The 25748-nt window shown below is 35.7% G+C and overlaps 7 protein-coding genes across 8 annotated transcripts; 2 read left to right on the plus strand and 5 right to left on the minus strand.

Annotated features, from left to right (window-relative positions):
* Positions 1036-2945, plus strand: LOC104729654. Its single transcript, XM_010448615.2, has 2 exons — positions 1036-1219; positions 1651-2945. Exon 2 carries the CDS (start codon positions 1667-1669, stop codon positions 2681-2683), a length of 1017 nt encoding a protein of 338 aa, XP_010446917.1. The 5' UTR covers positions 1036-1219; positions 1651-1666; the 3' UTR covers positions 2684-2945.
* LOC104729655 (probable serine/threonine-protein kinase sky1) lies at positions 3875-6308 on the minus strand. Its single transcript, XM_010448616.2, has 4 exons — positions 5870-6308; positions 4603-5397; positions 4467-4514; positions 3875-4392 (listed from the first exon to the last, which is right to left on the minus strand). Exons 1-4 carry the CDS (start codon positions 6050-6052, stop codon positions 4102-4104), a joined length of 1317 nt encoding a protein of 438 aa, XP_010446918.1. The 5' UTR covers positions 6053-6308; the 3' UTR covers positions 3875-4101.
* LOC104729656 (54S ribosomal protein L19, mitochondrial-like) lies at positions 6991-7663 on the minus strand. Its single transcript, XM_010448617.2, has one exon. The coding sequence runs from the start codon at positions 7628-7630 to the stop codon at positions 7163-7165; it is 468 nt and encodes a 155-aa protein (XP_010446919.1). The 5' UTR covers positions 7631-7663; the 3' UTR covers positions 6991-7162.
* Positions 10545-11487, plus strand: LOC104729657 (probable E3 ubiquitin-protein ligase ATL45). The gene has a single exon (XM_010448618.2). It carries the CDS (start codon positions 10703-10705, stop codon positions 11300-11302), a length of 600 nt encoding a protein of 199 aa, XP_010446920.1. The 5' UTR covers positions 10545-10702; the 3' UTR covers positions 11303-11487.
* Positions 15513-18427, minus strand: LOC104729658 (plant intracellular Ras-group-related LRR protein 4). The gene is made up of 4 exons (XM_010448619.2): positions 17556-18427; positions 16480-17393; positions 16210-16384; positions 15513-16106 (listed from the first exon to the last, which is right to left on the minus strand). Exons 1-3 carry the CDS (start codon positions 18151-18153, stop codon positions 16244-16246), a joined length of 1653 nt encoding a protein of 550 aa, XP_010446921.1. The 5' UTR covers positions 18154-18427; the 3' UTR covers positions 15513-16106; positions 16210-16243.
* On the minus strand, positions 21711-23608 carry LOC104729659 (thioredoxin reductase 1-like). 2 transcript variants are annotated; one of them, XM_010448620.2, is made up of 3 exons: positions 22470-23608; positions 22008-22064; positions 21711-21875 (listed from the first exon to the last, which is right to left on the minus strand). In XM_010448620.2, the coding sequence occupies exons 1-3, from the start codon at positions 23548-23550 to the stop codon at positions 21841-21843; spliced, it is 1173 nt and encodes a 390-aa protein (XP_010446922.1). In that variant the 5' UTR covers positions 23551-23608; the 3' UTR covers positions 21711-21840. The 2 variants fall into 2 exon arrangements, with proteins under 2 accessions (XP_010446922.1, XP_010446923.1); XM_010448621.2 differs by having other exon boundaries at positions 21711-22064; positions 22470-23606.
* Positions 23789-25742, minus strand: LOC109125157 (ankyrin repeat domain-containing protein 2A). The gene is made up of 7 exons (XM_019234083.1): positions 25613-25742; positions 25303-25518; positions 25040-25188; positions 24780-24945; positions 24510-24602; positions 24164-24303; positions 23789-24062 (listed from the first exon to the last, which is right to left on the minus strand). The coding sequence occupies exons 1-7, from the start codon at positions 25628-25630 to the stop codon at positions 23963-23965; spliced, it is 882 nt and encodes a 293-aa protein (XP_019089628.1). The 5' UTR covers positions 25631-25742; the 3' UTR covers positions 23789-23962.

Genomic DNA, 25748 nt, shown 5'->3' on the forward strand with positions numbered 1-25748 from the left:
GGTTAGGGTTTCCAAAAACGACGTCGTTCGTATATAGATTTTTTTGTTACTTAAACGACCGCGTTTTATATCATATATGAAGCTTTTCTTTAACAAATACAAACACACGTTACACACAAACACATATTTTTTTGCTCCCAATAAAGAAAAGTCACGAGAATAGACTAATTAATGGATACGCATATTCGTATCTTATGATATTAAATTATTTTTTAAAAAATCATTACAAGAAGAAGTTAATTTTAAAAAAAAAATCATACTATATGATAAAAATATTCAAGGGTTTTGAGTTTTCACATCTTACATATTTGTATCCACAGTGTTGATGATATTTTTTGGGTCAGAGATTGCTGATAATTGCAATGTAATAATTAGAAAAGTTTCTTTGTATAAAATGATTTCACTTTTAATTTTATTTTGGGGTATATTTGAGAACGAAATGGCACGACAAGTGGGATGGTGAAGTTGACTATCTATCTCCGCCAAACATAAATTAAATTTTAACACACTAGTAGGGACTCTATAATGATCATAATATTTAATCTAATCAGATTAATTAGTCTTTTGTCGATTCTTCTACTTTTTCTCGCCAAACTAAGATCTTGGATCGACCACGTTGCTTTGATACCCATCCACCATAAATTCTAAACCACGTCAATGATATGGTAACTCCATTTCGTATAGCGATGTATGTTCACATTATCTCATATTTTTAAATATTAAAGTTGTAGGGCAAAAAAAATGAAAATTAACTCCGTGAAGAAATTACAGAGGGAAATAAATGACGGCCGTTATTATAGTTAGACGGAGGAAATGTAATAATAACGGAAAGCATGACCAGCTAAGTTTAATTTTTTTTCTGAGGTTGTTGTCGTGTAAGAAGATAGGAACTGTAATTATAAAAACACACACACATGACACATATGTCAAAAACAAAAAATTACAAAATTATGTGATAATTAAAAAAAAAATAGAGAGAGTTGATTTTTGTTATTTTGTAGGGTTTACATATAAAAATGGAACAAAATTCTCTTGTCTTCTTCATCCTCCTCCTCCTCCTCTTCCTCCTTTCTCTCTGCAAACCCTAATTTTCTTTTTCTCCCTAAACTCTCTCATCTTCCTCCGTCTCTTCTACCTTTTCATTCACAAAGAAACTGAGGTTATGATAAAGATAACTTAAAACTGAGGCAATTCAAAAACTGACAAGAAAACGCACGAGGTAACAAAAAAATAATCGAATTTGCTTGTTTTGTTCTCTCTGTTTACTCTGTTTTCTAATTTATGATTCATGGTTTTGTTCTTTTTCAATGCTAACGTAATTCGTTATTCATCGATCACACCCCCTTATGATCAAGTAATCATCAGCTCATTCATGTCAAGAATTTTTCTGCTTAATTTTGTTGTTATAATTATATGATTTTGAATTGAGTTTTGAGTATTCATATTTGATAAAGATCGGACTATTTGATTAAAGTATACATCTTTAAGGAAACTAAAGAATTGGTTTTTGTCTTAATCTTTGTAATCTCTCAATCAGGCAATCAGCAAATGTATTAACTCTCTGATTTTGTCTCTTCATCGATCTGATCTAATCCATAATTCGATGTCTGATCCGAAATTAAGACACTTTCATTCTTGTAATTTTCTCAGATTTGGGTTTTAACAAATGGAGATGAATCCATGTGACATGATGAATCAGCTCGATTCAGATTCGCATCTCCCTCCTCGTAAGAGATTACTAGCTGGATTCAAAAAACTAAACCCCAACAACAACAACAACAACGTCAATGGATCTTCTCCTTCTGATTTCGCTTCATCTTCCTCAACTTCAAACTCAAACGGATCTTCCTCTGCTCCAACTCATGTCCAGACCCATCTCGACAATTTGTTAGCTTCCCGTTTCAACAATGATCAGTCACCGGAAGAGCTCGTTGCCTCGACGAGATCCGCAGCTGCTTTAGCGGTTAAAGCTGCCAAGGCTGCTAGGGCGATTGCGAACGAGAAGGCTTTGGTTTCCGCAAAGGCGATCGCTGCGGCTAAGAGGGCATTGGAATTGGTTGATTCTTTCCCTAAAGAAGCTGTCCCTGATTCCAAGGAGAGGTCTCCTAAGAAGAACAAGCAGAAGAAACATGTCCCCGTCGAGCTTTTGTATTCCAAGGGACAAAAACAGCTAAGAAGAGACGAGGGAGATGATTTAGCGCGTAGGTTGCATCGAGCTATAGACAATACGTATCCTAGAGTCTTGAGAACTTACTCGGAATTCGAGGAAAATGGTCAGAGATACAAGAGGCATAAGAAGAACAAGAACGTAGTTGAAGCTGGTGGTGGGAGTAGTAGTATTATAGTAACAGGTTCTATGAAGGACATTGCGGGAGTCGTGGATTCAGACAGCTCGTATGAAGGGTTAGAGATAGCTAGATCAAACAGGGATGAAGAAGCTGATTCGAAGAAAGCAGGGGAGGAAAACAGCTCATTGGGTAAAAGAAGAGGACGAGTGAAGCTAAAGAAGCTTCCTTTGAGCATTTGTAATTCTAGAAACCAAGAAAACGGAACTCCCTCCGCGTCTACGTTACCGGTGGTGGCTCAGCCGCAGGAGGACGGCGTGATCCCGGCTTGGAAATGCCAGGACCTCAAGGCGGCTCCAGAATGTGTGAAACAGAACAAAGCCGTACGGTCATCATAGTGATCACATTGCCTACAGAAGAAAATGACTCGTTTTTTTCTTCTTCAAGATTTGGTCAGCATTGCCATTTTCAGTATAAGATTCACATTGTTGTTTCCTTTTTTGGATGTGTTTTGAGTTTATGTTATATATTTTTAAATATATACATATTAATATACTTTATTTGCCATTACAGTTGTGTAGAAGAAGAAGGTTTGATATTTTCGGATTCATAGATGAGCATGAAATGTAATAAAGTAATGTACTTTTTTGTTGAGTTATAGTATTTGTTTTTTTTTTTTGCTTGCTAAGAAACGATTAATTGATAAGTTGTCAAATAAGTAAATTATTAAGAAAGTTTGCACTCAAAAAAATAAGTAATTTACAAAAAAAAAAAATGTATTTTGTGGATTCAACGATTGGATACAGGGTGTCACGTGTAGATAGATCTCCACGTGGTGATGTGGAACGTGTGACACAGAAGGAGGAGAAATAGTAATATACGCGAATCCTCTAAAGACAAAGGTGCTAAGTCATGCACGTCACATGTGGTCTGAAAGTTAAAACCATCTGGCAATGTCGCTTTTCAGATTTACTAACAACTAGAGTAATTCTTTTTTTTCTCAGATTATATCACACTGAAAATTGCAGTTTTGTCATATAGGGTATTTTGGTTTCTATCTTTCTATATAACGTAAATTTATTACTTCAATAAAATACATTGACAACGACATGTCTAAAACGGGAACTTGATTTTCGTATTGACCAGGTTTTACTAAAAAGTAAAAAACTCATATGATAGTCAATAAAGTATAAAGTAACTGCACTACATTACGCTGACAAAAACAACCGACACAAACACTAACGAAGTACTATTTGAGAATATGACAAGAAAAAATAATTAATGGATTTAACCGACAACAACAAATGAACAAATTATTATAAATATCAGTAAAATAACAAATATTTTCCTTATTATAAGACAACATGTAAATTATTGGATCTATTTTTTTTTGTCGAATACTGCTATTTGTCATTTTCTATTTAAAATTAGATTTAGAAATATATTACCAAGATAATTTTTATAAAACTATTCTTTAGCAAAATAGTCAAAAATACATGTTTCATTTACCGATGCAATCCCTAAACCAAGTCACCAAACCAACAGACATCTGACAATAATATCAAAACAAACCGAAAGAAGACTCAAAATTGAAGCCCAAAGAAGAGGTAAGTAACATCTTTGTTAGTCAATTCATCATCGCTACATAAACATTCTTAATAAGCAACAAATGAAATCGATGGTTAATCAATCAATAATCATATGTCCCCCCGAAACAGCAACGAACAATTACCAAAAAAAATCCATTAATAAAAGAAGAAAGTTATTCAAAAAGGAATGAAGAAGAACAATAGAAAAAGTTTTAAGAGTTTCTTTGTCACCCTTTGATCTGCAAGTTGTTCATTTGTGCATCTACATTATCTGCATCGTTCTCTGTCTTTACATTCATCCACGGATGTTCCAAGCACTGTTGCGCAGTTGGTCGTTTCTCTGGTGCAAACTCCAGAATCGAAGTCACAAACTCGGCAAACTCCTTTGCTTCTGCTTCTGGAAGCTTATATTTATCGATCAGTAAACGATCAAGTGACCAATATTTCAACCGCCGGATCCTTTTTAAATCCCCGTGTCTGTCAAAATAGTCTTTCGATCTCGCTCCCCCAATTGCAATCTGCTCAACCAAAGCATATCATAAGAAGAAGACCAAACCGAGAAAACAGAGCGGGGAAGCAAAAAATAAAATACCTTTCGAGGCATCTTTCCTAGGAGTTCCATCATAAGAGCAAGGTGATCCTAAATTCAAAACCATATATCAAAAACGTATTAAGGACAAAAAAATTGAAGAAGCAAACTCTTGAGGTTAAAAGATTTAGGATCTGACCTCGTCTTCTCCATAACAATCTCCTTCTTTTGGAGCAAATAGCATATCTCCTGTGACAAGCTCGAAAGCAGTACAACCAAAAGACCACATATCAACAGAGAAAGAGTAACCTGACTTTAGTATAACTTCAGGAGCTCGGTACTGTCTCGTTTGTATCTCTTCCGCAAACTGTTTATCAGCCCAACAAGCGTTACCAAAGTCAACCACTTTGCATCTCATATCAATCCCATCAAGACTTCTTTCCGTCTTGGATGATGTTTCTTCACCCACCATTGAAACTCTTCTCTCTGATATTTTAGCAACCGCTCTTTTTGCTCTCCTCTTCAGCTTCTTCTCAATCAGATTCATTGTGGATCCGCCGCCACCGTTTGCGTTCCCCTCTGGCTTTTCTAGTATTGGGGTTAGTCCAGATCTAACAGGATCTTTGGCAGGGTCAATGGTGGAACAAAGAAGAATGTTTTCAGGTTTTAAGTCGGAGTGAATCATACCGAGCTCACGGTGCAAATAATCTAAACCAGTCAGTATACATCTGCAAATCTCCCGGACTTTATTCATTTTCAGACCTTTGTAACGGTTGTATCTGATTAAACGGAGCAAGCTATCGCCAAGAAACTCAAGCACCATGCATAAATGCTGTCCGTTTGGACCAATATGCTTAAAATGGTCGATAAGACGAACAACACATTTGGAATTGTCGACATCTCCATCAGCAGCAGCTGAAAGAAACTCGATTTCGTGAAGTGCAGCTTGAGCAAATTGTTGTGCGCTCTTCTGAATCTTCAAAGCAACATAGTTCTACAAAACAGACATAAACACATACCCAAAGCAAAACATTCTTAGGATACACATACTTCAAATCACCGTTATCTTCCTATGACTAAAGATACTTAAACCATTTAATACGCAATCCTTTAGAGCAAACAAATCTGGTAAAATGGTTAGCTAGAGAGAGTAGTACAGTGCCAAATCTAGGGTAATGATCCACAATTTCAAAATCAGAATCATCTTGCACCAAAATCTATTGGACTTATAAAACTAACAGATGCGTATCGTATATAAAGGACGAGTCTTTAGCTTTAAACAGAGTCATTTGAATGTGATTCGATCTCGATTTAAACTCTCAGATGAGAAAAAAACAAGAGATCAGAGCCCATAAATGAAACCAATGAATAGAGAGGCTTAATGTTCATAACAATCATGTAGGAACAGGATCAGAATAAGGCATTACGATCACACCAACTAAAATCGAAGAGAGAGAGATACGTACAGAGGTGAGAGTATCGTAGGCAAGCCAAACGGTGGAGAATTGACCCCAACCAAGCTTTCTCTGAGCGATGTAACGACCACCGGAGAAAGGATCGCCGATCCTGACGGCGTGATAACCACCTTTACGGTAAGCATCGTAACCTTCTTCTTCACCTTCTGATCCGGAAGAAGATGAACACGACATAATCTAATCTAATCTATAAAAACACGTACGTGTCTGAATTCCCTCACCGAGTCACACCGGGTCGATTTTGATCGTCAAAAAAAAAATTGGATCTTTGCAAAGGACCCCAAACAACACAAAGACAAAGAGCTTCCCTTTTCTTAGAACAGAGAGAGAAAGACAAAGAGAGAGGAATGGGCACTCAGATTGCGTGTGGCCCTGAAAACGTAAGACCCTCTCCACTTTTCGCTCTTTCCTGTGATTTATTTAATCAAACGAGATTGCTTCAGATTTTTCCCGATTTAAACTTTTTCTTCTTTTTGTCTATTTCTCTCTTTTACCCTTTTCATAGGAGGAGAGAGTTGTTGAGTCTATTTTTCTCCGGTCAGGTGTCTCTCTTTTTTTCTTCTTCCCTCTCATGGGCCAAAGTCAATGTCTTTCCTTGACCACAACATTCGTGAATTTCAAAACCTTCCATTGATGGCAAATTCTGAGAATCCGAATCAACAGATCCAACTGAGCCGAGTAGGACTTCATCAAGCAGTCATAAGCGTTGGACTCGAATGCAGACAAACAAACAATCATATCTCAGTGTGTAAGTGTGATCAGTCATCCTATGAAACAAAAGTGAAGTTTCTTGTTTCTCTAAACATACAACTACAAAGCTGTTACACTCGAAAACATATTAAAGGAGAAGACTCGAGAAACGCAATTCAAAAGTTCTCTGTTTCTTAAATTGAGATTGATGTCTCTTTATTAAGATCTTACTTGTGACCTTGCCATTTCAAACCACCCCATTGCTCCTTCAATTCACTAAACCTTGAGAAGAACACACAATTCTCCGGGAAAAAAATCTGACTTTACAGAGCGCATAAGGAACATAATCTGATAAATGAGGTTAAAGGAACCAACTTTAGATTACTTTGCCTATACTAACGATCCAAATTCAACAGCCACAATAACAACACAAACTTTGTACTTTCCAAATTATTCAATCGATCAAAGTTGAACAAACTGAATCTCTCTCTCAGCCACTTAGGAGCTCCATTTTATAAATTGAAACAACAAACAAAAACAATGGAACTAAACAAAAAACACAGAACAATCTCTTTCCCATCAAGAAACCCTAAATCACTCCAAATCCTGAACGATCTTGATACCCATAGAATTAGCAGTACCAATGATAGATTTGCAAATCGACTCCAACGGCATATACTGACAAAACGGATCAGTCTGCTTCACCTTCGCGATCTCGTACACGTGTCTCACCGATAGCGTCGTCACCGTCAAATGTCCAGGACGAGTGCTCCCTTTGTCCACTCCAGCTGCTTTCTTGACGTACCACGACACAGACGGTGACTTGACGGTGAATTCGAATGAGTTGTCCTTGAACGCCGTTATCGTCACGGCCATCGGGGTGTCTGGTTTGTACTTTTGGGTTCGAGCGTTGAAGTCTTTGCAGAATGCCATCAGGTTAAGCCTGTACTGACCTAACGCCGGACCTACCGGTGTTGCTGGTCTTGCGCCTCCCGCCGGAACGGTTAGCCTGATTGTCGCCGCCACTGGTCGCCGTAGTAGGATCTCTTTCGCAGCCGCCATTGTTGCGATCGTGAAATGAGAGCTTTCACGGTTCTTCGAGGGTTTTTGTGACATGGTGTAGCGATTGGGCTTTTTATTTATTTTGGGCCTTATAGAAAGCCCATTGGTTACTTGCTTTGTTTTGGACCTGTTGATGAATGGGATTATAATGGGACGGTGACCGAATAATCAATAGTTACATGACAAACAATTCTAATGAATTCACAAGACTGTGTGAAGTGTCGTTGTCTATAACTCTATTTATATTGAAACGGCAGAGCAACTGAATATATCATTTTTATGACGTCATGTGTATGTATTAAAAATTGATGTTTCAGTTGCTTCAATGACCCAAAAAAAAGTCAAAACAAGTTTGCGCACCGACATGATATTGCTCTTGCGTTATAATCATGGACACATATATAGAACACGTAACTCATAGTCTCATAGGCATGACTTTGACTCGTTTTATTGCTCTACAAAATACATATTCAACTCTTTAAACTGATCGTATGGGCTTTTTAATTACCCTTTATTTTCGTCAACCTTTCGTTGTTACTTCGGCGAAGTCCAAAACTGCCAGTTTCTCTATCACTTTTATATCTGAATATATTGGATATATCGAATAAGTTACAATATTTGATTAGCTGGAATCGCATGGACTATCATATAACTACATGTCAAACTTACTTTATTGTAACTGGTGCAAAGTATACCCGTACGTGGACCTAAAGATAGAGAGACTTCGAAACAGAACATAGTATAATGTTATAATCTACGAAAATGGAATAATATATCAATTATTTGTGAAGACGTACATATCTACTTTCAATATGCATATGCTATATATGCCCACACACTACGTATGGCAATGGCAACTAATTTGATGTAATTTATTGTAGTTTTCATCTAATGATTTTTAAAATAGTACTAATATTTAGTCCAAACCAAAAAAAAAAATCATGATAAAATTACGAAAACATTGAAATATACAAATCATAATTTGTGTAAAAAACGAACAACACATGTATATAAAAACCTCTAAGCTTGGCTTTTCCAAATGCTCTAAACCTCAGTATATAATTGATCGATGCGTCCAGTCTCCATTATTGTTGTTTGCAGGGCTGGTTTGTTTGATTTCCGTTTTTTACATGGCATGATCAATGCGTCCAGACTCAATTATTGTTGTTTTTTTTATTTCTTATATTCTTTATTTGTTTCTGTGTGTTAATGTCTTCTCTAGTTTTAATTATTGGTGTAATAGCTCGGTTTGCTTTTCACCTTTTTGGTTCCATATAAGACGTTAAGACTCACATCACACACACACAAAAATATTCCATTCCGATTGTACTTTCGTTTTCAAAGTTGTTATTCTCGCAACGTTTCTATTTTTTTTGGTTTAACCATCTATTCTCGTAAGCTCCATCCATCTCTTTCTCTACTCCAAGACCCCCGATCATCTTATGAAATTTCAGCCGAAATCGTGTGCAGAAACAAAGTTTATTTTGGATCGTTGGTTTGTATATATGAATGATATGATAAAGTTTGGTTTGATTCGACTTTTTCAACCACAAATACAATAGTATTACGGATACTAATGACCCCCCCCCAGAGAGACTGTAGAAAAACACCAAAACTTATGCACACGTGGACGGTGTTACCTGCCGTTAATACTATAATGTAAGAAATATTATACTGCCTTTTGAGTTTCGAGGACACGTAGATCCATTTCAAATATTCTGTAAAATTGATCGTTATCAAGATCCCACCTACATCTAGACAAAATCCAACATATATATATTACAAATCTAAATTAGAAAACTGCTTCAGAAATGGATATATATAAATATTGAGATAAAAGTAGATAAATATTGCAAGAACTTTGAAGTTCATAGAATCCAAAACTTCAGCACCACCTGTCAACAAAACCATATTCTCTCTCTCGATATTTTTTTGCCCTCTGTATTTTGAAGGGATCCTTCTTGATGCACAAAAACAAAATGAAGAAAAAAGAATGAAGAGAATAAAGCAAATAGAAGAGTCTAATCGAAGTAGGTTTAGGTAAGGAAAGTAAATTATACTTAATAGCTTTTGATAATGAGTTCGTCAAACAGAACCTAAAAAGAGCGCCCACACCTACCCATCTTTTTCTCTCTACTTGCGTTTTCTAGTAATATTATTAATACGGCTATATATGATCCTTCTTGTAATTATGATATTTCGATTACGATATTTCCGAATCTTATTATCTAATTAGATTTTATGGGACACATATTTAAATCGAACCCGCCCCCCGGTAACACCAAAACTAGCTCTATCTTATAGCAGACAACTCAGGCAACTCTAACTATACGCATGTTGCCAAGATCTCTGATGCGGCTTAGAAATAACTAAACATAACAACTATTGTAGTACCAGTATTTTAGTTTTTTTCTTTTAGTCTTTTGTGTATGATAAAAACTCCTCTATTGATTCGATGAAAACGTTTATACTAGACAAATTAACTTCAGTTTGGTCACTCGCAAAATTCACGAAATGGAATGATGATATAACTTTGCATAATTATTTTTACATAAACTTTTATACTGGCATTTAACATATTTCAATTACTGATTTTATTAGTTTGACTACACATTTTTATGATTTTAAAATTTTAAATACTGTCAACGTTCAAAGCATGTATTTACAAAATTTTGAAACATCTAAGATTTTCTCTATATAGAGAAAGAAATCCCCAAAAAAAAAAAAATCAAAATATTTTACTTGAAATAAAATATTCAAATAAGTATGTCTTTACGGAAACTACGTGTTTTCTATTCATACAACCTTTTCAGCCGATATATTGCCAAAGGAATTAAATAATTTTTTTTGATTAATATATAATTTTTATCTGCAAATTGGGACATATCTTATATATAAGTAGAGATGTGTATGTGTGTGTAACTCTATTATATAACTTGGATCAGATTCTTCTACTTCTACCTCTCTCTCTCTTTCTTAAACAACAAGAACAAGAACAAGAACAAGAACAAAGTTTCTTCTTTTCTAACTTCTTCACAGCTTTCACATTCTCTCTTTCAGACAAAACCCAAAATGACTCGCTCCTCTAGATTCCTCGGTACGGCGTCGTCGTCACCACCACCACCGGAAGAAATCCTCGCCGCCGAAACCGACATGGTTGTCATCCTCTCTGCTCTTCTCTGCGCTCTCATATGCGTTGCCGGTTTAGCCGCCGTAGCTCGCTGCGCTTGGCTCCGCCGTCTCACCGGCGTTAGTTCCGCCGCTACCGGAGAATCTCCTCCTCCTCCGAACAAAGGCCTCAAGAAGAAAGCACTCCAAGCGCTCCCTAAATCCACATATACCGCCTCTACAGAAGATTTGCCGTGCTCCTCCGGCGGTGATGGAGACGACTCATCCACCGAGTGTGCTATATGCATAACGGAATTTGCCGAAGGGGAAGAGATCAGGATCCTACCGCTGTGTAAACACGCTTTCCACGTTGCGTGTATTGACAAGTGGTTGACTTCGAGGTCGTCGTGTCCTTCTTGTCGTCGGATTTTGGTACCGGTGAAGTGTGATAGGTGTGGTCACCATGCTTCCACGGCGGAGACTCATATCAAAGATCAACCACAACACCAACATCATCCTTCACAGTTCACTTCCTCCGCCATTATTCCTGCTTTTCTTCCTTAGAAAAAGTTCTCTTTCTTTTTTTAAAAAAACATCGGCATGATTAAAGTTAAGTAAAGTATTAATTTAAATTAATTAGGAAAATTAGTGATCTTTTTCTTTAGTTATGTTTCGATAATTTTCTGTTATGTAAGAATGTAATCCACTGTTCTTTATTAATCTAATCAAGAAGTTCACAAATTCGATTAGAGGATTAATATCTTTGTGAAAAAAAGAGCATTGATTGATGATTGTATTGATTGGACAACCCTGTGCACTACGAAAAGGGTCGGTCATGTGAACCCGTGTTTCTGAAGCATTACCCAAATATAACCAAAAGGTCCAAAACAATTAAATTACCAAAATCTTTGAACTGAAAAAGTTTTTTTTTTTTCTTTTTTTTTTTTGGGGCAAACTTATAATTATAAATAAAGTATTTATTTATTTTGTAAGTATCTAGCGATAAATTGGGCGTTAAATTGGGCGTTTATCTTTTTCCGACAGTGGACACACATTTAAATTTAAAGAAGTAACAAAGTGCAAGTGTATGTAATATATAAGTAGCAAATTCTTTTGTAACTGTCACACTGTAAGTCCAACTTATATACTGTGTTATATAGGGTTTAGTTAATGTAATATTTAACTAGTTTGTTTAGTTACAACAAGTTTTGTTATATGCAAATTAAACAAAACAAATAATACAGTATCAATCATCATGATATATGTGTGTGTGTGCGTATTAATTTAAAAGTCTCCCTTATATTTCTCAGTCATCATAAGTCAAAGAAAGCATGTAATGAATGTATGGTCCTCTCCAGTGGCGGATGCAGAATTATTTTATGTATGGGGCACAAAACACCTTATAATTAATAATACTAATTTTATATTATATACTATTAAATAAATAAATATTTTGATATCAAAATAATATATAGTTTAATAACATTATTGTAAGTTTTTAAAAATATATATATATATATATATATATATATATATATTGTATTTTAATATATTAAACTGAAAATAAGTCAAAATTTTGAAAGTACTGTTTAAATTGGTTTATAAATATACTTAATTACATATACTATAGATATGTTTAATTTATTATTATGCCAGCAGAATACAAGATTAGCTCAAACGAGTTTAATTTATTAACTATAAAAATACACATTTACAAACTTACAATTCACTATAAAATGTTACAGTTTTCAGTAAGCTATATGTATCCTATACAATATAAATATATGAATTTAAATTTGTTAAAGTTAAGCTGGAAATAGGAAAATAAAATATAGCCAGAAGCCTATAATTTTATTTAAGAAAAAAGTGAAAAAATAAAGAAAATACGGAATGTAATAAGATCAAGTGTTCAACGACATATTCGAACTTACAACCAAAACGTTGCATAAGGTGTTAATTATCCAACTAAGCCAAAGAGTCTTATGTGCTATGCCTATACTTAGTAGTAAAATTTTAAAAATCAGTGTGGGGCACGTGCCCAACCTACCTATAAGGTGGATCCGCCCCTGGTCCTCTCATCTCCTTTACCCGTAAGCAAGGATGACTCGGTCCTCATTTCATTCCAACCATATCCGAAATTCCGAATGATATTATTATGCATGATTTATGCGTTGCTGCAGTTATATATATAATTCTTTTTTTCTGAAAATAATATTGTGATGATGATTATATACATATACCATATTAAAAAAAAAAAACTTGCGAGGAGGATGATATGGGTTTTTATACTTTATAATAGCCTTAACAAATTATGTCATAACACATGTCATTAAAATCATTATACGAAATAAAATTACTCAACCATTAAGGACGACATTATTAAAAATGAACGATAATATGTTAGGTCTCTTTTCATCATTATAGCACTTCAGTTTTATGTTCATACATTTACATTTATGGTATCACCTATTCATTAGCGGAGTTTTTTTTGGTTATTTGTAATGCAAGTTGGCGAATGGCGAGGATAAAACTTATGAATATACACGATGGATTTAATAAACAAAATATCTCTCAAGATATCTAAAAAGTACTCCATGTTAGTTAAACAAACGTAATTTATTTTGCTAGNTTTTTTTTTTTTTTTTTTTTTTGTAGTATGAGACTTACATAGTAGGTCCCTTTTCACCATTATAGTAATTCGTTTATTTTGGTTTAATGTCATACTTATAGAGCTTAGCAAACATATATGGATTTTTTTAACAAAATATCTCAAAATATCTGTAATGTACTACTCCGTGCTTAACAAACATAAATCTGATTATCTGACGATAATTAATGATGTTAGGTCCCTTTTTCACCAAAATAGTATAACTCCATTATTTTGGGTTTAAAATTTATAAATATAGGATTCAGATAGCTATGGTCTTTCCAAAAAATGAATACTTGTGTCCACTCTACTAATTTCGAACTGAGACTCTGTTTTACCAAAAAGAAAAAAACTAATTTCGAACTGAGATATGTAAACTTTTCTGTATTACAAAAATTAAAATTATACTAAGAAGGCTTATATTGCTCGTTTTATTTCCGATTTAGACAATCGAATGTTACTAGCTAGACTACTACTGTTTTTTTTTTTTGTATAATGATGATGGGAATAAAAGAAAAAGTGAAAAAGGGGGAAAAGGTGGAGAAAGAGGAATATAGAGAGAAGGGGAGGAAAACGATAAACGTACCACCCAAACTTATAGAGACACTAGAAACGCATGACAAAGCCCGCCAAAGTATCATATATCATCCACCTTTCAGTTTCACTTAATGGAATCTTATGCCTTATCTCTTTTTCTCTCTACATGTTTATTAGTATATTGCACCCAAGAGGCAATTAAAGTGAAGAAAAGTTTCGGCTTACACTTTTCATCTTTTTTAACTTCGCTTTTTACATTTTTGTCTTCTAAAAAACTAGCTCTAGCTCTAGGTTTATCCAACTCTTCTCTCTCTTTTTGTTTGTTTGTTTGTATCTTCTTTGTTAAAGCCGAACGTATTCATAATTTTCGATAAGCATTCCCAAACAAAATAGACGAGTCCGTTAATTTTTATTTTCCAGTTTGATGTACTCGCTTAATTGGTTACCGTGGAGTTTATTACAAGTTTTTTGAAATATTGTTATAAGCAACATCAAATGAGAACACTGGAAAAGTTGATAAGACTCGTTATCCATTGATTTTATTAGCTTCAAACTCAAGTAGTCTAGTCCCTCAAGCGCACTTTATCTATAAAACACATTATCATTTAGTTTTTTTCTTTTTTTTCTTATGGAGTATAATGTGTGTCCTAGTGTAAAAGTGAAATTTTGCTTTCAAGAATATTTTTCATCTTAGATGATGATCATTTCAGGAATATATATATAACTCTAATCAACTAATAAATTAAGAAGAATAAAGGAAAGTTAGATAGCGAGGGTGGTCCGAGGTTTTCAACTAGTTTTTTTTTTTTTCATGTATATCAAATATATATATATATATGGATATGTGTATATATATCTATCATCATTTCAGTATGGGGTACTTTGCTCCTAACTATCTTCTTTTTTCGTCCTTAGAGTCAAAAAAGTGATCTATTTCAAAGATTCAATCCTTCATCTCCTTTTTAGATGACTTAGTCTTCCCTTAAACCCTTTTCCCCTACTTCTTTTCAACGTTCACATTATATATGTCCCTTTTAATTTTACTACCACTTTCTACCAGCCTTATCATCGATCGCAAGTTGGGCAAATTCTATACCCAGACCTTTTCACTATGTTACATCCTCTGCTTTCATAAAAGCTACAATCAAATTTGGAATATGTCAACAATAAAAAGTTAGAAGAATGATCCGATATTGGATTCAAACGATTTGTATGCCAAACCGCGTGTGGTTCGGAATTGGAAACTAAGAACCTTAATTTGAACCGGGTTGTGGGTAACACACGGGGTCGTTCTGAGGGTTCCAACTTTAAGGAAGAAAGAATATAATGTGTCACGTGCCGTGTGTTAATTAAACTTTTAGTTGTGCCTCGATACTACAAGCCCAGATCCAGTCAAATAAAGACTATGTATGGGCCTAATGTTTTACACATCCAGAGAGATTTATCCACAGAACGACGAGAGATAGATATGGGTTTTCAAATGATGGAACAAAAGCTTTTTGCTTCATTCATTGGTAATGGTTCACATGTGAAGTCACATGTATACAGTATACTGATAAGATAACTAACACACATAAAAGAAAGACCATGTCTCGTGACGATTATACACATTAGACAAAACAAAAAGCGCAAGTTGCATTATTACAAGTGAGTATTAATTAACCACTTTCAACTCTCTAGACATAACCACGTTCATGGCCTACTCATCATCTCATGTCTCTCCTCTTAAGCAAGTAAGCATCACAGCTATCACATCACATCTCTATCCATACACACACTCACACAGTCGCAGATACTTTTAGGTGCGAGAGTCGTTTAACTTTCAAACCAAAGATACAAAACCAGAGACGATTACACTGAACATCAAAGTATCAAAAGTGGTAAGAATTAAAAGAACACGTCAATCTACGAGGGACATGGTTTCGGTTCTGTTTTGGGATGGGCTCTATGGATTCGGCTATAACCGGGGGAAAAGAAAGAGCAGATATGTGGAGACATGAATGAAACCATGATACATGTGAATATTGAAGAAAGAAACAAAGAATGAATAATGAAAACATCTACAGTACTTGGAAGTTGCAATGCAAATTAATGCTTCTCTCTCTCTCTCTCTCTTTGCATTGTCGTGTGAAGATAGCTGGATTTGTCTGCCACTTGAGCTGTCAACAGCATTAACAGAATTACCTGAAAAAAGGGAGGGAAAGACAAAAACAGGTGTTTCTGTTAAATGTAATAATGCAAAGTGTGAATCTTGAATTTTTTTGAGTTTGGGAATCTAAAGTGCTACCTGATTACGGGTCAGAGACATTATCAGCTGTGTTTTAGACGATCTCCATGCTGCTTTGTTTTCTCTTGTTGGACTTGGAGAAGAAGCACATCTGCACCCAGCTCTTCTTCGGCTTAACCATTTGAGATTTTGCGTTTCTCGCCTCCACAAGATCATTCATGTATTGAACAACAGCCTGAAGGTATATGAATCATCCGTGAGTGAATACCATTTAGAAGAATCTAGACCACATTATGAGAAACCTAGAGAAGAGATAGAAAATGAGAGAACCTGAGGGCCCTTTTCAGCTATATCACGAGGAGGAACTTGTAATGGATTCTCCTGAGCACGAAAAACACGCAACTTTGTAAGCATTTTAAAGGATTCAGGTAGAACACGGATCTGGTTATTGCTTATATCAAGCTCTTCAAGCATCTCAAGGTTGCCTATTGATCTCGGTAGCGATATCATGTCACCAAAATTGTTTCCAACATTCAGCTTCACAAGCGTAGTGGCAAAACACAAACTCTCTGGCACTGACTCTAGCTCATTGAAACTCACATCCAGCTCTCTGAGACTAGCTAAAGAAGACATCGTTGTAGGTAACTGCCTGATGTTATTGTAACGTACAGACAAAGTCTCTAGTGTAGTAATCTTCCCAATAGCTTCCGGAAGAGCCTTGAGTTTGTTATAATCTGCACGGAGTTCTTTCAGCGAGGAACACCCACCGATAGAATGTGGGATCTCTTCAATATCATTGGTCTCAACGTCGAGCTTCTTTAGACTCACAAGAGAACCAATGGATTCAGGGAGAATAGGGAGGTTGTTACAGCTCAAATCAAGCTCCTCGAGTTTCACCAATCTGCTAAATGCTGAAGGCAGAGATGATAACTGGTTGCTACCAAGATTGAGGTAAACCAAGTTCAACAATTCTCCTATAGACTCAGGAAGCTGACCGATTCTGTTTGAATGCAAATCGAGCTTTGTCAATGAAGTAAGCCCTCCTATGGTGTTTGGCAATACCACGATGTGATTCTCAGACATATCAAGCGAAATAAGACTCGATAACTTGCCAATAGAATCCGGAAGCCATTCGACTTGATCCGTTAACTTGTTCTGTAGATTAATGTCTTGAGTAGCTTTCTTAGCTGATACCTCAATCAAACTAGCAAGTTTAATCAAACTCAGCTTCTCTCCATCGTTGCCTACACATAAACAAATGATTCATTCACACACCACAGTTTCTAACATAATCTATTTGCAATTCCTGTTGCTCAATCTAAAGGCTTAAACTTTAAACAAATTCCAATTCCAACACTTTCTATATCAGAAGAATCCTAAGTTGGAGAACCAAGAGAAGAACTCACCGGCGAATTTTCCGGCGGTAAATGTTGAATCCAGAACCTGAGGTTTGCGAGGAGCTGCAAAAGCATCGCCGTAGAGAGAAGGTTTAGTGTTGGTCATGAAGCTGTCGTCTCTAGAAACCATATCCTTGGGGCGAACAGGGGCTTTCTCAGAAAAATACAAACTTGACGGAGTAGCCGTAGCCGTCTTGGGAGCCGGAGCGGGAGGAGGACGAGACGGAACAGAGCCGTTAGAGGAAGAAGGAGAAGCAATGCAATTAGAAGCTCTCTGAATGAAATCATCGAACATAGAGTGAGTAGACTCCAGATCGAGAAGCTTCAAAGCTTCTCTCTTTTGCTCTCTGCTACGAAACTGAACAAAACCTCTCTTCATATCTTGCAAAACCATGAAAAGCTCACCAGGAACTTCAGAGGGTTTCCTCTGTTTAGCAATGGCTTCGAAACAAGATTGGTCTTCTTTATCAACGTTGTCAATTAAACCCTTGGCAGCTTCAACTTCGTCGATTCCTGGTCTTGGTGGTAGAGATCTGTGAATTCTCATGATTTCTTCAACTACTTGCTCCGTTGAATCCAAACGCTTATCCAATTGCATCAAATCCATTGCTACTAAACCAAATTTGAAGAAACGAAACAAAAAAAAAAGAAACCTTTTTTTTTTTTTTTTTTTTTGGCTCTCAAACTCAAAGTGTCGATTTTTTTGAAGAAGAAAGAGGAAAGATTTGAGAAAAGAGTTTTTAAGTAGAAACCCAGAGGTTAGTTCTTCGTCTTGTTTCTTCTTATAATAAATACAGCTGTTTCCATCACTCTCTGTCTCTGTGTTTTTTTTTATCTCTCTCTCTCTCTCTCTCTGTTTCTGTTTCTTCTTGTGCTGCTTCCTTCAGTTCTTGAAGAAATAATTGATTACCTTTTTTTTAATATATTATAATATTGTCATTTGTCACTAATTAAATGAAATTAATTTCCTTGCTTAAAATGTTAAGACAGAAATGTTTTGGTTAATCAACATTATCGTTAGAGGATAGTTTACAAAAAAAAATAGTAAGACGGAAATAACGTGAACCGTGGGATGGTGACCTATTGCTTATCTGTGGATTTTTTGTATATCACGTTATTCCCATTTTCTCCTTTGTACTGTATATACACTCTCTTTTTAATCGTATTTTTCTACGTATTTTGACCGTATTTATTGAACTTGTCAACTGATTTCGAAAAGACAAACAAAAAAAATAAAGAGAAAACGTATTACTATAATGCAGTAATAGATTCTGCGGAGATCAATGCCTATTTCCAGTTTTTTACTGTCTTTAAAATAAAATAATGATTCGTTACCGTTAGGTTTTTTAGTGAAAAATAAGCAATTTAACTTGGAAGCTGGAATGTTATAGGGATCATCAAAGATAAATCAACAGTCCCGTAAATAACCTTATGTGTATGTATAAAAAGTTTATAAAATGAAATAGTATAGTCTTATTTTCGTGAAATATCTAATGAGATATTATTTCAATATAATTATTAGGGCTGGGCAAAATAACCGATAACCAAATAACCGACCGAAACCGAACCGAAAAAAACCAAACCGAACCGAACCGAAATTCTTCAAATACCCGAATGGTTAGTAAAAATCTATATCCAAACTAACTGAAACCGAACCGAACCGAACCGACAATTAAATGGTTAACCGAAATATCCGAAAACCTAGAAGATATCAAATATTATATACTTAATATTATGCAAAACTATAAAATAAACTTAAAATATAAATTATTTCTAGATTCAAAACAATTAAATATTTTAAATAATCAATATATGTAAATGTTATTATTTTGAATTTACAAAGTTAAATACTATTTTGTAAAATTGAATCCATATTTTTCCCTTTTTTGTATTTTTGTTATTGTATATTTGGTTAATTTTGGTTATATTCGGTTAGTTTTGGTTATATTTGGTTTATTTGGTTAATGTTAATATAATTTATGTTAGTTATGGTTATTTATTTAAATAACCAAACCGAAACCGAACCGAAAGAAACCAAACCGAACCGAACCGAAATTTCAAAAATATCCAAATGGTTACTATATTACTATATCCAAAATAACCGAAACCGAATACAACCGAACCGAAACCGAATGGTTAACCGAATGCCCAGGCCTAATAATTATGTTAAAATAATAATAAATAATAGTATTGTTGACAAGAAGATAAAAAGAGGATAGGGAAAAAAAATGGGGGGAGAAAGAGAGAAGAAAACGCCATGTGTGAGACGGGACACGTGTCGGGTATATGGTCGATGATGTGTTGTCCTTTAACCTGTATCCAGCTGTCACATTCATGGCCCCCCCCCCCGACTTTTGCATATTGCATATGCAGTGCATATCTGGGAGGTAAATTACAAAACGATATATATATATATATATAAAGTACTTTGATAAATATAATTTCTTTTTTTCTTTTTTTTTTAATAATCAAATATATACAATGGGTTATAAAATACAAATAGTAACTCTAATTCTTAATAATCAATTAATAGGTTATATATTCTATTTCTAACAGTACAAATTCTTCTGCATGATAAACAATTAGTATAGGAATTTAGTGTGTCAGTATTCAGCAAATCTGATCCATTCATCATCTTTTAAAGTGGCTTCTTCACTCAGCAACGTCGGACCTATACCCGGTTAATTAATTAATTATATATACTTTTATTTTTGTTTTGATACCATTATTTTATAAAGTTTTTCTTATTCTCTAGAAATTTCCATCAGAACAAAGACAAAAACAGTTCATTGCAACTTTGTGGTGGTCGCGCGGACGCATTTTTTTTTATCATATACAGAAACAAATAATATTATCGAAGATTTGATGATCATTACAACATTTTATATATAATAAGTACAAACTTTATACTCTTAATATGTATGCATGAATGAATGAACGTGAACTACAACTATTTGCCAGTTGTTGTGTTTTAATCTAACAGGTAAAATCATCAGTCAGGTCTTCTGTTATAGACGTAAAGCGAATCATTGCGGTCAAATTATGAGTACTACGTACTACTACATGAGATAAAACATGAGACGATACAAAACAAACCAAAAAACCTAACAAACTAAAAAGCCAACGACCATAACAGACCGTCGCCGGCCTTTCTTGTTTATATATATATTGGGGACGTGGTTGAATACGATAGAAATGAGTTTCAAGAATCAGTCCACTGCTTATGAAATTATTATTGTCTGTGGTGTTTAAAATGTTTTCCCTTTTGTCTATCCTCACAATTGTTTTGAAACCAGTTGACTTTGCCGTTCGCTTAACAAATTTTTTTAACTGTTAAAACTACTATTGATTGAAAATAAGCTTGAATGTTGTTTTTTCTTTTTCTTAGACATACGGTTGAAGTTCGTTTTCTCACACAAATTCATCTTTGAATATATATATTTTCCCCCGACCAACTTCGGTTTTATATTGAAGAACTTACTGAAACATATTTATCAGTTTAATAAATATTGGATTGTTTACACTTATAAATATGTTCATAATATAAGAGTACTGTGAAATTATTAATCAATTATGCATTCAAATTAATCAATTATGCACTTTAAAACTCTTTAAACCTATATCGTTGATTGCAAAAGTTTAATATTTCTAAAGTCAAACAAAAGACAAAACAAAGATAAACTGCCGACACCAAAGAAAAGAAGACAAAACAAAGATAAACCTTTATTTGTTTTTTAAAGTAAAGAATTAATTAAAGTTTTTAATCAAACAGCATTTTTTTTTATTCAAGGCATTGTTCAATGACTACGATCTTATCGAGTACATCATTTTGATAAAAATCTACATTCAAGTTTCATGTTCACGGTCTTATCTTCATATTATTTGAAGAATATTGGTTTTGGGACTATTTTTGGGAAAGATTTTATGAGCTCTTCGTATATTTCAACCATGTGGGAGTTTCTATTTTTGTGGTTTCACGCATTTGCTTTACTTTTGTGAAACGGCGTCATTTGTTCAAGACTCCTTAGCCGTCATCTCTCTTTTCAAACATCAACCTTTCAAAGCCGATTCCTTCGAAAACCTCTAGAAGCTCTGGTGCGTGTCTTAATGGCTCGGCTTCATGATCAAACATATCTTCTAGATTTCTAGAAATCCACTTTCGTATTACAAGACTACATATTCTTATTATTAGTTATTGGATAAATCATATTCACTGAATATAAATGAACGTGAAAGCATCACTGAGAATCAAATCTTTGGGACTTTGGTCGTAGCTAGTTTTACACTTATAGAGCTACAACTTTGAACAATATCCGTTCTCATTTCCAACTGCAATATTTAAAAAATAAACAAATCAATGTCCCTTAACTTGTTCTATGCTAAAGATCAAATCTCATTATTGTCCATCAGCAATTAGCTCAATGACCGACCCTTCCGAGAATATTTCTCAATCACTCTTACCTTGTTGGGATCCGATCTCTTGTAAGTAATGCTCTGCATCCAAAGCTGCCATGCACCCTACACAATCATTCAAACCAAGTTGTGAAACAGAGCTAATCAGAGTGAGAATTGTGAAAACTGTAAATTATTTTAGAGACTGTTACTTGAGTCTTGAGAGAGAATCAAAGAACTCTACTAAACAATGGAACAACACACTCGAGGAAGACTATAACTCCAACACAAAAACCTTGCCTAGCATCAATTGTAAACTAAATCACATGATACAAAAGCAACTAAACCTCAAGAACTTGACAAGCCATACAGAGCCGCTAAAAAAGGTGTCCTTTTTGTAAAGATCGTTCCAAAAACAAAGATTGCACACAAACTCAAGTAGTTCTAAGCTAATAAAAACAGTTTCTTCAAGAATTACTATTGCAACTTGTGAGAATAATACAAAGCTAACTGAGAAAGTAGAGAACTAACCAGTTCCTGCAGCAGTGATCGCCTGCCTATACTTCTTATCCTGAACATCACCAGCAGCAAAAACACCAGCAACACTAGTCTCCGTAGTACCAGGCTTCGTCACAACATAACCATCCGAATCCAACTCAACACCACCATCCAAAAACTTAGTAGCAGGCTCATGACCAATAGCAAAGAACAATCCAGAAACTTTCAAATCAGAAACATCTCCAGTAACCACATTCTTCACTTTCAACCCACCAAGCACACCTCTTTCTCCATCTCCATAAGCTTCCACAACCGTCGAGTTCCAAATCACATCAATCTTAGGGTTAGACAAAGCTCTCTGCTGCATAATCTTAGACGCCCTAAACGCATCTCTCCTATGGATTATAAACACTTTAGATCCATACTTGGTTAAAAAGTTAGCTTCTTCCATAGCTGAATCGCCTCCACCGATCACCGCAAGTGGTTTGTTACGAAAGATGGGAGCAGCTCCGTCGCAAACAGCACAAGCTGAGATCCCACGGTTCCAGAAACCTCCAGAGCCTTCACCAGATCCAACGAAGTTAAGCCGTTTAGCTACAGCTCCAGTAGCGAGGATCACAGCGTCAGCGAGAACGGTTCTTGTATCTGTGAACAGCTTCAACGGTTTCGAAGTGAAATCGACTTTTGTAACCGTCTCTGTGAAGATCTTAGTACCGAACCGCTCCGATTGTTTACGGAACTTGTCAGTGAGCTCTGCTCCGAGGATACCTTCTGGGAATCCGGGGAAGTTCTCGACGTCGGTGGTGGTTGTTAACTGGCCTCCAGGAGCGATGTCGTTAGCCATCCATCCTTCGAAGAGAAGAGGTTTAAGTTCAGCCCTAGCCGCGTAAATCGCCGCCGTGTGAGCCGCTGGACCACTGCCTACGATACAGAGCCTCGTGTTGTGAGTTTCGAGGCCGTTCATGGCGGCGGATGAAGAAAACGCGGAGGTTAGAGACGACGGCTGCGGCTGGGGTTGAGAAAGAGTGGATCCAAGTCCTCCAGGCCGCGCAAAGCTTCGTGCTTTGCTTATCAGACTCTTTAAAAACCTTGAACGATTCATACAACTATACATTGGGAACGAGACAAGACCTTCGATGTTATTAAAACAGTTCTGTTTCTGTAGTATAATTATTTGTTAATTGTGAGACTTTTGTTTATTAAAGATTTGGATTATTTTAGGCTTATGCATAAATATGTATAAGCTTTGGATGACATTGGGAATTTTGGACGATACAGTAACACAAGAATGGAATCACTTCGTGATCAAGTGATTCTATCAAAACCAAGATGAATTATCAAAACGAAGAAGATGAACTTCAGCAACTATTTCTTTCTTTATTGACTTTGAATGAAAGGCACAAATTTAGAAGGAGAGAAAAAGCTAATAAGAAAAGAAGTATACAGAAGAAGCTTTGGGAACTGGTTCAGGGCACACAAAAGACAAATCTCTCTCAAAGACGATATGAGCTTGTAGAACCAGAAGCTCAAAGGAAAGCATCCTTCTCAAGCAGCTTCACCACCTCGAGCTGGCTGTTGAGCTTGGCTACATCAATGGGTGTCTTTTCGTCTAAGTTTTGCAGAGTCCTGCAAGACCACACACACACATTAAAAATTTAAAACATATATATAACTAAACCCACCCGTGACACAGTGTTTAAAGGAGTTATTTGTGCTGTGAGACTTACACTGCAGCACCATTCTCTAGGAGAAGGCTTACACACTCTTTCCTCCCGTAACCAGCAGCGTAATGCAGAGGTGTGTTCTTGTTTTTGTCAACAGCGTTAACACTAGCTCCAGCATCGATAAGAACTTGAGCACATTTTAACTGTCGAAAGGGCCCAGCAGGGTCAAACTCAGTTCAAGTAATAGCCAATTTCATTTCACTGTTCTTTTATTAATTGTGTCATGGAAGTCTTAGGAGTAGTAGACCCATGAATAATGATGATAAAGATTCCTAACTTCACTATTGAAAAAAGAAAAGCAGCAAAGTCGAATATTTAATTGCCCTGAAGTGTTAAGTGACTTGCATACCTCGCCGTATCCACAAGCAAAATGCAATGCTGTCCTTCCCTCAGAATCTTCTTCATCTTTGTTACCACCAGATGCCAAGGCAGCTTTCAAACCCTGATTGAATCAACATATCAAAATGCAATAAAGAGTTCAACAAAACAAAGTTGGATAGGGTGAGAAAATGGACAAAAAAAACTTCAGCCTGTTCCACCTAATTCCTTGAGTAACACAAATGATAAATACCAGATAGTCACGCATATAAACGTTTAACAAAGTAGGAAGCAGTGTAACCTCAACATCGCCAAGACTGGCAGTGTGATGAACAATAGACTCTTCTTCTTCTTCACCTTCTTCTGCTGCCTCGGGTTCAGCTGAAGCAGTCTGGTCTGGCAAGCCAGCAACAGGCATGCCCATTGCTTCCCCCAGCTTTTTCAGCACCTCTGGATCATTCCAGTACCTAATACCATATAACAACTCTTCCTCCATAAGCACAAATAAAACAAGTTTTACTATATCTATAGAAAACATTGAAAGAAGTTTGTATCACTCACTTCATCATGGCAGAAGGACCACCAGCATCTATCTCATCTAGTATAGGTTTCAACTCAGGATCTTCTTTCATCCGCGCCATACGCTCAGTAAAGTGCTCTGCTGTTTCAGGATTGGAGAAAGCATCCAAAAAGGGAGACATTTGTGGATCCTGTAGGCAAAAGAACAAAACAAAGAAGACATACACAGAGATTCGTTTAAAGCCAGACATCGATAACCAAAATACCGGAATGAAATCTACAAGGAAAAAACTTGAATTTCTAACCTGCACCAAGGCGCTACCAAGTCGCTCAGCCATGGTCTTAAACTCAGGGTTATGCATAACCTGTTGCATGGTGTTGACATACTGTTGAGGATCAAAGTTAGGGAAACCACCTTCCTGAGCTCCTGCATTTGGAATAGATCTTTGAAGCTGCTCAGCCAACTGGTTAAAAGCAGGATCTTTAGCTATTTGCTCAGCCATTTCTCTGATGCTTGGATCCTAAAAAAACCACATCAAAAAAACCCATCAATAAAAACTCAAAAAGATAACTTTTTTTCAATTGTGCTTACTAGATAAAGGGGCACACACTTACATTGAGGATACTAGCCATATTAGAGAAATCAAAAGCATTGGCATTGAAGCCAGGAAAAGCTGGTGGAGGTGAACTCCCAGAAGCTGATTCCGGTTTAGTACTCTTGTTCTCCTCCGTCAATTGGGTTTTCTCATCT

This window comes from Camelina sativa, chromosome 12 (assembly GCF_000633955.1).
Source record: "Camelina sativa cultivar DH55 chromosome 12, Cs, whole genome shotgun sequence".
Taxonomy (NCBI): domain Eukaryota; kingdom Viridiplantae; phylum Streptophyta; class Magnoliopsida; order Brassicales; family Brassicaceae; genus Camelina; species Camelina sativa.